Raw genomic sequence first — 12,652 nt, 5'->3', positions numbered from 1 at the left:
TGTGAGAGTCGTCTGATGGATAAGGATATAGTATTGAAGTATTTTATACTTAAATCATTGATTCGGACTCAATTAGTTAACAGATCAACCATAGGATTGTGATAATGCTTATCAGAGTCCTAAGGCTAAAGTTCGCATAGTTCAGAAAAAAGGTATGGTTCCATGCAGTGCAGCTGACACGGAGAAAAAAGATGGAGAAAGAACAGTTCGACTCCAATGTTTCACATGTAGTAATTGCATGGAAAGAACAGTTCGCCCGCCCGGAGTTAGGTCTGTCATAAATTTGCTCAGGATGAACTCCGCAATCTGGAATCATTAAGTCTTCAGCTGGCTTCAAGGTGACATCACCAACTGCAGGGAAACACAGTGTCGAAGTCCGAATCATCGACTCGTTTCCCATACTCAGCTACTCCGGCTTTGTGTCACTCCCAGTCCCCCCCCCCACACATGCATATGCCACAAGGCCTCTGGCATCACGCTGCCTTGTAATTTATCCAACAAAAATGTCATCATACTACTGCAGCGATTGATGACCGCATGATCTCTGGACGGGATCACCTGCAACAAAAGTGGAAGCACAGAACCGTGGTGAGGCATCTGCTGTCCTACCAATATTACCTTTTGCAGGTGTCAGCAACATGTAGTCTCTCATACTAACTAGATGAATAAGAGAGCTAATAAGTGTTGTCACTTGGAGGTGGAGAGTGACACATGACTGAAGTGGCCGTAAAAAGTCAGTACACCAAGTAAATAAGTGCTCTTGTGTCCCTAAGATTCGCACTACAGACAGCCTAATGATCGATCACATGTTTTTGATCCTTCAGAGTGAGTTCGACTTTTTTTTGCTGTGGCTCCAAAAATAAACCCATCAGTTTTCCTCCAAAAAGAAGACTCAATGGGGTCAGATGCCTCTTTCCAACTGTCTTTGTCAATCTTTTAGGTGGACCGGTTTAAAGGGCATCCAAAGACAATGACCAAAGCGAGTTACATGCTGGAGAGAAATGGCAGAATAGACTGAAAAGAATTGGAGTATGGGGCCAGCATAAGGTCAAAGGAGAATCCTTGCAAGAAATATCGAGTATATGTTGGTTTCCTGAAAGCCCCCAACCACGATTGGACAAAACAAGTGTGTGTATCACTATCATCTATCTCCCTTTCTTTGATAACATCCATCCCAACAAATAATTGCTCACAACACAATTTGTGGATATATGAAAAGACCCTTCTAATTAGATGCCAAAAGTGGATCCCCAACCCCACAACCAAATTCTAAATGGTCGGAGAATTAGGCAGCAATCGTCTTTGCTAACACTGTATTGCTGCATGCATGCCTTTCATTAGAGTTTCTTTCAAAGGCCACAGCAACTAAGCTCCTCGGTAGGTTCGATAGCAAATGTCCAGCCCGAGCTAATTCAAGCATCGGTAAAACTACATTCAGGGGACTAAAACACCCTACCAGAGTCAGGGACATGTAGCCTTCCAAGAACCACAAAACAGAAATGAGTTGCAACCGAGCTATATGTTAGATCAGTCGTCGGTATATCAATAAAGTGATCTTGGATAAGCATACAGAACACCAAACAAAACAAATGGCAAGCAACTTAATCAGATTCTAAATTCAAGCATTGACAGAATAATATACAAGTATGGAATCCATGGTGAACTTATCGAAAATTAGGGTATACGACGGCACACGGCTGCAAGTGGAAACTAGAACCATTTTGATAAAGTGTAACCAAATGTCTACACTAATAACCTGATCTCCTTCAACTACTGTTAAGTTCCATATGATATGCTATCCCTGGCAATCCGTAAGTTGTTTTCAATTACCAGTGTGGTTAAGGGGAAAGGCAATTGTTATTGAAGTAACAGTAAACAGCATTGGATGAGAAACAGACACAGATTTGATACAAGGAAGAAGAGAGGAACCTGATCGACGGCAGGAATCAACTCAATGCAGTCCGAGCATGCTCCTTGTGAAGTGGCGGGAAGTTATCTGTCTTCCGCTGCTCGCTGAGACTCCATTCCTCCGGCTATTTCTCATCGGTGTCAAGTAAAACCGCAGCATACCACTATCTACATGGCTTGGAGAATACCTAGCACTTCTGTTCCTCTCCAAAACAAAATCGTCTCCCCTCTTCTGATGGTTACCATTGGACTTGATACTGTTCTTCCTCATGCCCCAATACCCTGCATTGCCACTGAAAGAACTCCTAGAGCTATTACTCCGAAGCATCCTGCTATCGAAGCCCCTCGACTGTAGCTCTGGCCAAGACTCCGACAGAGAGTTCTCGACTACATTGTCTTCTCCTCTGCCACCGTTTCTTCGCTGAATAAACCCCCATATACTCCATGCCTTGCTCCATCTCCTGGTCTTCTTAGCAGCAGCCCCTCTGTGAGGGTCCCTGAAAGCCGACTCGAAGCTTCCCGAGTAATCGTCTCTCAGAGAGTTGGAACTCCAGTCCTTTATATCCCGGTCGAGCAACGTCCCATTGTGGAAGTGCAAGAAGTCCATACCATTTGCTGGGGACACTTTCCCGTTGGGGACCGGCTTGAGGTCATTGACCTCTACAGCCTGCTCGCGCATGGAGCTCGATCGGTCAAGGCTTCGCCTCCGCCGGCTGGACGAGTCCAAGTAGTAGTCCCGGGTCTGCACTGACCCCCCCGGGATGGCGATGTCCTCCTCGACGGGGATCAGGTAGTCCGATCGCGGGACGGCAGGAGCAGGGGCGTCCTCGACGACAGAGAGGATGGGAGGGAGCCGGGGGAACACCGATCGGCCTCCGGTAAGGTAGCCGTCCCAAGACGCCCTCGGCTCGTCCCACGAAAACCTCGGGTCGTCGAAGGACATCCGACCGGCGTCCAAAGAGAAGCGCGGGTCGGTGTCGCAGGATCTCCGGCCGGAGGCATCCACGGCCACCTCCGACTGTGTGTCGCGGAACCGCCGGGACGTCTTAGGTGGCTTATCCGCCGGCATTGCGGTTTCGCCGCCCTGCTTCTTCAGCTTCTGCCTTCTCCGCCACTTCTGGAGCTTTTTGCTGAACACGGAGGCCGCGAGCCAGAAGTTGCTGGCGATCTCCTTGAGGTCCTTGGACGGAGGCTTCTTCGTCTGCTGCTGGGAGTCGAGATCTATGTGGTCCTTCATTGTCTTCAGTTCCGCTTCGTCCTCGTTTACCTCCTCCTCCTGTGTCTCCTCATTTACCTCTCCCGAGGTTCCGACCACCACGACGACAGGGTCGACAGGCCTAATCTCGTCGCCGCTGTCTCCCTCGTCTTTACGGGTTTCCGGGACAGGAAGGACGACGGAGAGACCCGGATGCCCTAGGTTCCCGCACTCCAAGTCGATTGCTCCACCCGTCGACGCTGCAGCCGCCGCCTCCGTAGTGGAGGCTGAGGCGGAGGGTGGAACGAAGGGGTTCTGAGAAACCCTATGGCGGTCGTCCTGGTGGAAGAGGGACCACAGAGTGCTGCGGCCGCGGACGTCACAGGACTTCCGCTGGGGTTCCAAGGCGGAGGCGGGGGGTCGCTGAGCGGATAAGCCGTCGCCGCCGCTTCCGCCACGGCTGAAGGAGAAGGACTTGGAGCGGCGGAGGAAGGAGGGCCCGGCAGCGGGGGCGGTGCTGGAGGAGACCTTGTGGAAGACGGATCGGAGGGCGGAGGTGGACTTACGGCCGGAGGTGGCGGCGGGGGTCTCGAGGCCAGCGAGGCGCTCGCGGAGGCAGGATGCACAGAAGCCGGTGACGGTTTCGCCCGGGTGGAGATCGCAGGTCGACGAAGGGGGACGGCGCTGGGGTTGCAGCGGCGGAGGGAGATGCTGTTGATGGTGGTGGTGGTGGTGGTGATGGTGCTGGCTCTCGATCTCGACCGTCATGGAATAGCGTCTAGTCTCGTCCTGTCCCCTGCAATCAATGAAGCCCTCTTTGACGTCTCTCTCTCTCCCCCACTCTTAAAGCTCGATTGCTGTGCTTCTTCCTGCTTGTTTTTAGCTTGGCATTACTGCCACTTCCTCATTATTCCTCCTCGGTAGTTATTTTTCTGTTTTCCTTAACTACTTAATATCATTTTACAAAATTATATCGCGCTCAATATGTTCATGTCAATTATAATTTTTAATATAAATATTCATTACATATCATATAAAGAAAGGTATGATACTAACTGATTAAATATCTAATGAAATAAGAAAGGTATATAAATAAATATATATATATATATATATAAAGGAAACATTCTTATTATTAGCTATAATCATTAAAAAAAATGATATGTTACGATGAATATACAAAGCAATAAACATCTTCTTGTCTATCCCTCTATTATCTTGAAATCATACAGTAATAATAATAATATAATTCTTTTGGACATAAAAATGCATCAAACAAGTGTTTTGTTATCTTAAGACTTAAAACTATCTATTTCTCATCTTAAACATAAGCAGAATATTTGATGGCAAACAATCTGGCTTTATCGTTAAGTTTCTTTTTTGTTCGACCTTAGGATTGATTGAATTTGAATTACACAAACCAATGTTGGATATTCACATTTTGCAATCACATTAGACTTCACTTTGGCTTCGGAAACAAATCAAGATCAGGATTATTCCTGTATGTTAGGCTTAAACAACAAGAGCCCTACTAAGGTATAAAGGTGTAGGAGAAGATCATATACGTCTCAAAGTCTTGTGTAGAAGAAGACTACGCACGGCTGGTCTGCGACAGGATTAAGGTGGATCCGTACACGTCTGGGTTGGAATATATATACTCCATAAACATTCATGGCGATTCAAATGTCCTTAAACTAGTATGATGGCGATGATGATGCTTGGGATGGTAATGAAGACTTAACGTAGGCTCGTCGTACATCACGTTGCATGTATCTTTATGCATATTATTAAGAACGGTGCTGTCTCAGAGAGACACTTGTGGGGTTTTCGTGGACAGTATAATAGTGTCAGTTCTTCCTGTTTCTTTAAGCTTTTCTTTGAGGAGAAGGCCTGTTTGCATTAGCAGTGGGTTGGGTTTTGTTCTCATGTGGAAGCCGATTGACGTGTTGTTGGGAGTGTCCCTTTGGATCCATTTCTTTATTGTTTCTGCTATTTTTGTGCTCTTCTCTTTTGTGGTATTGTTGCTGGATTACTGTAGCACATGGATTATCCATTGAGAATGTATGTGGGTGTGTGTGTGTGTTGGTAAGATGCTGAATGATCGAGTGAAGAATACTACAATTGGCATCACACATTGGAACAAATTGAAAAGATCCTCGGGATTTACCACGAACATGTGCTAATGAGGCTGCTAATTTTGACATTTTTGCAAAGCTTTTGCAGGTCAAGCAACGCAAAAGGCAGACAGCGCAAGCTGGTAGGACACAACTCGACATGCAGAGAGAGAGAGAGAGAGAGAGAGAGAGGAAGGGAAAGATAAGCTCATGAACACCACACCATGTGATAGACAGATACCTCAGGCTGTTGTTGATCCTACAAGTGAGCTTTCTCACCTGCACCAGTGCATCCTTTGCATGTTGCTTTGAGGGAACAAAGCATGGCAGAGCTCACCCTCAAGAGAGGGACAGCTCCTAGGCCAAACCTTCTTGGGGATTCACAATATTCCAATGAGATCTTTAGCCTGGGGGCACTGCTGGTTGCTGGAGGACCTGCATGGCTCAGTGGTGATGCTGCTCCTCCTTGGAGTTCACAAAGGAAAGGGCCCCCATGGCCTGAGAGGCTGCTGATAAAGCTTGATTGGGTTGCATGGAAATCATCCAAAGGCACTTGGGCTGGGAAAATGAGCAATGAGTAACCCTGCTTTTGATGCTTTTTTCTCTGTGACAGGCAAGTGGCATGCCTGATGAGCTACATATATTCCTGCTGCCAAAGCTAGCAAAAAAGCAAAGGGAGCATTCCCTGTTGGTGAAGGATAAAGAATTGAAAGAAACAATCAACTCTCTTTTCACTTCAAAACCACTGTGCTATTTCCCTTCTGCTAAAGAAGAAAAGAGCAGCCACTGAACGAAGCTGCTCCTGTGATCATGGCTTTATTTAGATACACACCTCTTTCTTTTTCTCCCTCCTTTCTTTTTGGTTCAAATAAACACTTTCTATGTGATCATGTTCCTGTAAGCGATATGTATATACTAAGAACATTTAGTGACTCGAGGCAAAGTTAACGAGTGTCAAAGTCATGCACATCAATTATCTTAGCAAACGACCACTAAGAGTATCTCATCTACATCATGAGAAAAGAACGACTTCCACATGCTGCAATTCTATTAGCCGTCTGCAAGAAGGCTAAATTATAAGCACGATCTGAATCAAACAAAGGACTCAAAGCTAGCTTAGCATCTTCAACCTTGCGTACCCAACTCCGAAGAACTGCCATAATCAAACTCCTCATCTGTTGTCTTCTTGTAGGTGTACCACTTCGCAATGAGAAGGTATGCCACGAAGTTAACCAAGCTAAGAACTGCCAGGAGCCAGAAGAAGTAATCGAGGTGCCCTCGGTTGAGGTTATCCGGAATCCAACCCAGCTTCCCGTTCCTCGTTGTGATGCCTGTGACTACCGTGACGAGCACGGTGCTCAGGTAATTGCCGAGTGCCACGGTGGTGAGGGACAGCGCAGAGCACAAGCTCCTCATGGCATCCGGTGCCTGGTCGTAGAAGAACTCCAGTTGCCCGATGAAGGTGAAGACCTCAGCTGCTCCCACAATGAAGTACTGAGGGATCTGCCAGAAGATGGAGATGGGCAGGTAGGCTTGGGAGTCATACATGTTGTGACTTGCCACGATGCGGAGCCTCACGACCTCCAGAATTCCAGCAGCCACCATGGAGAAGATGGAGATGACGAGGCCAATGCCCATGCGGGTCAGCTGCGTGAAGCCGCGCTCGCGGCCGGTGGACCTCCGAGCCAACGGGACGATGATGCGGTCGTAGATGGGGACCCAGACGATCACACTGATGGTGTCGAATATGGAGAGCGAAGCCGCAGGAATCTTGAAGCGAGGACCCATGTAAGGATCGAGGGTGTTGCCTTGCAGTACAAACATGGTTCCCATCTGGCCATAGACTGTGGAGAAGACGATGCCGGTCGCCCATATTGGAAGAAGCCTCACGACGCTCTTGAGCTCCTCTACTTGGGTGACGGTGCAAAGCTTCCAGGGGCTCACAGGGTTCTTGTCCTCCTGAGTGACAATTGCAGCCTTGTCGAGGAACCTGAAAGGAACTCAGAGTAGCACGAATCATATTCCGAGCTTGTCAACATTGAACATACGATAAACCCCTTCGGATATATCATCTCAGGAGCTTACAAATCCACTCGGTTTTTCTATCCCTCTAACGAAGAGACAGAAAACATATACTACAGAATATATGCAAGAAGGGATCACGGAAAAGCACAATAAGATATGAGCACATGAAGGTTAAAGAAATCTAAAGCAGAGTATTAATACGAAGAGTTCTAATGAACTTACTTGAATTCGTCAGTGTGTCCAAGCTTTCGGCTACCTTGTATGACAGACTCCTTGTCTGCCACCTCATATAGAAGAGACTTGTCGTCTGGTACGTCCATTCCAGACTTCCTCAATGACGCCACAATAACCTGCGCAACTCGTGTTATAGGACTCCCTCCGGGTTTCTGGTGTCTATACAATGGGGTTCCCAGGAAGAAGCTCACAACTGCGATAGCCATCACCACTGCTGGTATTCCGAAGCCCCAACCCCATCCGACATTATTCTGTATCCACACCAGCACAGAAGAAGCAATTAAAGCCCCAATGTTGATGGAGAAATAGAACCAGTTGAAGAAGGAGCTCTTCCTCTTTTTCTCTGATTCATCCGATTCATCAAACTGGTCAGCACCGAAAGAAGAGACACAAGGCTTTATTCCTCCGGTTCCCAGAGCAATGAGATAAAGAGCCACAAAGACCACTGCTGTTTGTGCTGTTGTTGGATCACAGACGCCGTGGTTACAAGGAGCCTTCAGACCCTCGACAGACGCTGTCATTGTTAACAATATCAAACCCTGTAAACGAGATCAAAGTCGTTTAGGAATCTCCAAAGATCAAATCTAGAAAGGATAATGCTGGTCTTACAATGATGTAAACTATCATGAAACTAGCAATTGTCCGATATCTTCCCAAGTAAGCATCGGCGATGAAAGCCCCGAGAAGTGGCGTAATATAGCATGTGCCTGACCAGTTAGTGACATTATTTGCTGCTTTTGCATTCCCTTGGTTGAGACGATCTTTCATATAGTTCACTAAATTCGTGCTCATCCCATAGTATGCTAACCTTTCACAGCATTCATTTGCTGCGATGAGATGCAAAAATATGATGGTTAGATTACAACACAGCATAAATTTTCATTCTACTGTATGTCAATTAGGTGACCTGAGGATGATACCAAGAATATAGGGGCAAGCTCTCCAATTCCCAGTGTTCTTCCTCACAGCTGGCCTACCATGGACATCTGTTGTCCCGTCTTCAGTGTACCTCTCATCGGTTGCCTCCATGGTTGTCTGACAGTCCTTAGGAGTACTCGGAATCTGACATTTGATCCACGCTTCAGCGTCATCGAAGACAATAGTCGAATAAATGGCACAATAATTGAGACCATTGTTTCATATGAAAAGAATATAAAATCAACTTATCGGTGCACAACCAAATACCAAAACACATTAGAGAAGAACGAATCTACTTTATCATGTGATCACCAAGAACAAATGTAAAGCACATGCAGTTTTAAACTAAATGGTTTATCACATGCTGACATATTCCTGTGTGCCGTAAACAGTGTTCAAAACATATAAATACTGATGGCAAATCTCATTTGACTGATAAATTCAAAGCAAGCTAAGTTATTGTCAGACCAATAAGATCTTCAAGATCTCGAGTACGTATTATTAGTTAGAATATTATGCCACTGCAGTAGGAGTAAAATCCCTAACACAATATTGAAGTAAATTAACAAAATTATTAATAAAAGAGTAGAGAATATTACCTCTCCTCAGGGATCTTCAAGATATTCTCCTAAATCCTTCTATCAAGCTCACTAAAAAATGAGGGAGATGAAGCCCCCTTTATACAGGAGAAGATGAGCATAAATAATATTTTATTTTTACATACAAAATAAAATTAATATATTTATTTGTTATGGTTCACAAAAAAAATAAAGTACTAAATAATTATTTTCTAAAAATCACATCACTCATTAAGAAATAAATCAATTAATAATTATTTAATTGATTTAATTGATTTAATTATAGTTGGTCCACACGATGAAGGAGACTCATTTTAATTATGCTATACAAACAAAATAAATAAATAATTCAATCAAAGTAAAACATTAATTTTGGTAATTTGCATTATGACAAGGGAAAAAAATCATAGGTCATTACAACCTAAGTGACTAGGCAGTATAGATAAATGCTTGCCGGTTATGATTAATCTGGCTAAATTGGTAGATATATAGATGCAATATCTTTTTCTGAAGAAACCATAGCTGCACTTGATATATTTGAACTTCACCAACGACACCATAAATTGTCTCTGAAATCAGAAAGGCGACCGAAGAACAAAGCTATAGATTTGTTCATGGAGACACAAACAGCTATCCAAACTTAGAAAATGGATTTTGCAAGTTACATGGTAATAAAAAATTCTGACATAGACAACCAAAATGACATGTTAAGTGAACTGTAATACCCTGTATGGTTAATTATTTCACTTTTAGTAGTACACTATAATACTCAGTGCATAAGAATCCCAATAACATAGGAGAGTGGTTGTACATAATCTTATCTATAAATTTATCGAATCCTTTCATATCAGGAAGGAACAACAATAGGCTTACCCTGTTCAATCTCACTGCACACTTATAGTACAGTGGTATACTATAATCTAGGGGATAAATAAATTCAAACAAAGCCACCTCGTGCATAAATACAGTAATTTCACTGTATTACTAATTGAATAGTTGCTATAAAAAATATGATCCTGCAGTGGGATTGAGATCCTACTTCTTATTTCTTTTTGCTATTTATTCAAGCCAGAATATGGTTCATCTCTGTATTATGACAAAGTGTGATTAACAAATGAAAAGAATTGCCGTCTACATCCGCAAGCATGCGGAATCCCATGAACAACATAAGTGTATAAAACTTAGCAAGAATGTATTTATTAGTCTTTTCATATATGTAGACCATGTGTACTAATAGACAAATATAAGAAATGAAGGATTAGAAGTGGCAACTAAATCGAGGAAAGAGTTGCAACTGGCAACAATCTTAATTATATGTTTACTATGATTGCCACATTATATTATCAAGACAAATAGGGAAACACATTTATGAAAAAGGAAAAACAGTAATAATCATAAATTTTATTTACAAAATGAGTTGTAGAATCATTTATCTATCATAAATACAGAAATAAATAATTATCTGATTAGAAAAGATTTGTGATCCTACTACCTCTTTTTATCAACAATCTTAGATTTGATGTAATAGTCTAATGTAAGGAACAAGGAAGGAGAAAAAGTTTAGAAGGTCCCACGGATGGATTCATTGAATGATGCACTACTTGCAATACTGGCAATGACAAGGATTGAGGCAGCATGCCAAGGCAAAAGAAACAAGGAGCAAAAGCAGCAGTTAACTGAGTGGACAAGCAAGAGGACAATCACCAGAGTGACTGGTTCCAAAACAAGACTGAGTAAATACTAAGAAATTTCACAGCACAAGCTACCAAAATTTGTGCTTTTTATGGATGTCTCGATAGCCGAAATAAAATGAAAACACTTGCCGAATGCAAGTAGTGCTGTGAAGTGAGTCAAATAATCTCGATTCCTTCTCTCCCCTACAGTGATGCTTTATCTTAGACGCTGATTGCGAGATGAGCACTGTCATGAATAATGATGATGAATTCAAATTCAAATTCAAATTTCACTAACGATATTTGGGAATCAGGATCAGCGTTATCGATCAATCTCCAAGTAAATCAGCATACAGAAATCTACCAAATCTTCGACATCAAAGAGAAACGATAACAGAGGAACTCAAAAGGCTTCGATCGATGACTTACCAGGTGAGATCAAGCCTGGTGATCTGAACCAGAAGAAGAGGAGTGAGACAGAGAGAGGAGTCTTCTGTCACGCCCTCAATCGATTCTCCGCGATCTACAGTAGAGAGGAGATGATGAGGGCAGGGGCGATTGATTTTGTAGAGAGCAGAGTAGAGGAGGAGGCGGAGGTCCGGAAAGTATGAGCTGTACACCAGCCTTTTATCTCCGCCAAATATCTCCATTTACTGGAAGCAACAACTCACATTCCATTTCAAGCTGACACCAAACAACTCCACTCCATCAAATTGAGCGGTTTTTATAGGAAGGTATGGATTCAAGGCATAGCAGAAGAGAGAGAAGAATCATTCCTTTTTCTACCTACACATGGGACAGCTAGCCAGCTCGAAGAGTCACCCCGAGGAGGAGGAAGAAGTATTGGATGGAAGAAACGCTCGGCCTTCTGCAGCAATCTCGCTAAGAAATCTCCGTCTCTGTGGATGGAAGAAACACTTGGCCTCGGATGGGTGTCAGAATGTGGAACGGCACGCAGGCAGTGGGACGCGTTGTCGCTTGCGGAGCCATCCATTACAGAGGCGCGTCCAAATACATGGAAGAAGCATTTTTGGTGGCTGATGTGACATCCAACGGATATTGGAATTTGCACTCTAATCATATCAATTCAGCGATTTGATCTGTTTATTTTATTTAAAGCAAATCAACGACTGAGATTAAAAAGAAAAATAAAAAGAATACTTTTGTTAATTTCACTATACAATATAAGCGGTATCAAAATTGAAAATCTCACACGCACATCAAGAATTGGTGAACAGTCTCAACGCACTTTATATATGATATTCCTTGATCAACGAGTTCTGATACAACTAGTGTTTGAGGAATCAGATTCCAAGTAGAGAAATATTATGATTAATTATCCTATCATGTTTGGTTAATGGATTCCACAATTGGATTAGAGTTTTTTACTCGTGACTTATGAGATATTATACTGTCAAAGGTCGAGTATGATCCGGCCTGATTCTTTTTTGGAAATAGTCATCACCGTTGACGCTTGAATTCGATGCCAAGATTTCTGATTTATGTTTATTTAAGTTGTGGGTTGTTGAATGACGAGTGTTGATACCCATTTAGTAGGATGATCCGATATGAAAAAATATATTATTTGATTAAAATTTTATGTCATATATGGAGAGAGAGTTTCTTTTGCATATTTTAGTTTAGGATGCATTCATTAAAAAAAAATCCGTAAGTTTGAAAATTTCACGTTAAATGCTTTAACTTCGAAAAATTTTTAGATAATATTATTTTTTAAATAACTATTTTACCCTTATTGACCACCACCCTTTGCCTCCCTTTGCTTTATCGATTGTCCTTGACCACTTGTGTCTTTAGGTTTGCCTCGTCAATTATACCCTCCTCTCATGGTTGCTTGCGTTTTTGCATACGCACGAGTTCGTCTACTGGTCGCCTCCGCATATATTTTGGCCCTCATTGATTGTCACACTCTATGCGTGGGTTGGTCGCACTAGCCACACCAATGCCTTTGTATGCGGATTGGTCTCGTTGGCTATGCTTGTGCCTCTA

General features: G+C 43.2%; 2 protein-coding genes across 4 annotated transcripts; both read right to left on the bottom strand.

Moving 5' to 3' along the window:
- Nucleotides 1-28: 28 nt before the first annotated feature.
- LOC135651308 (protein OCTOPUS-like) lies at nucleotides 29-3,957 on the bottom strand. The gene is made up of 2 exons (XM_065171308.1): nucleotides 1,930-3,957; nucleotides 29-558 (listed from the first exon to the last, which is right to left on the bottom strand). Exon 1 carries the CDS (start codon nucleotides 3,869-3,871, stop codon nucleotides 1,952-1,954), a length of 1,920 nt encoding a protein of 639 aa, XP_065027380.1. The 5' UTR covers nucleotides 3,872-3,957; the 3' UTR covers nucleotides 29-558; nucleotides 1,930-1,951.
- A 2,204-nt stretch (nucleotides 3,958-6,161) lies between these two features.
- Nucleotides 6,162-11,609, bottom strand: LOC135651809 (protein NRT1/ PTR FAMILY 8.1-like). Of its 3 annotated transcripts, none has more exons than XM_065172250.1 (6): nucleotides 11,432-11,609; nucleotides 11,075-11,329; nucleotides 8,397-8,538; nucleotides 8,086-8,303; nucleotides 7,465-8,015; nucleotides 6,162-7,207 (listed from the first exon to the last, which is right to left on the bottom strand). In XM_065172250.1, the coding sequence occupies exons 3-6, from the start codon at nucleotides 8,503-8,505 to the stop codon at nucleotides 6,343-6,345; spliced, it is 1,743 nt and encodes a 580-aa protein (XP_065028322.1). In that variant the 5' UTR covers nucleotides 8,506-8,538; nucleotides 11,075-11,329; nucleotides 11,432-11,609; the 3' UTR covers nucleotides 6,162-6,342. The 3 variants fall into 3 exon arrangements, with proteins under 3 accessions (XP_065028322.1, XP_065028323.1, XP_065028324.1); XM_065172251.1 differs by having other exon boundaries at nucleotides 11,436-11,609; XM_065172252.1 differs by lacking the exons at nucleotides 11,075-11,329; nucleotides 11,432-11,609 and adding an exon at nucleotides 8,994-9,070.
- Nucleotides 11,610-12,652: the final 1,043 nt, after the last annotated feature.

This window comes from Musa acuminata, chromosome BXJ3-10 (assembly GCF_036884655.1).
Source record: "Musa acuminata AAA Group cultivar baxijiao chromosome BXJ3-10, Cavendish_Baxijiao_AAA, whole genome shotgun sequence".
NCBI lineage: Eukaryota > Viridiplantae > Streptophyta > Magnoliopsida > Zingiberales > Musaceae > Musa > Musa acuminata.
This window is presented reverse-complemented; position numbering and strand designations above follow the sequence as displayed.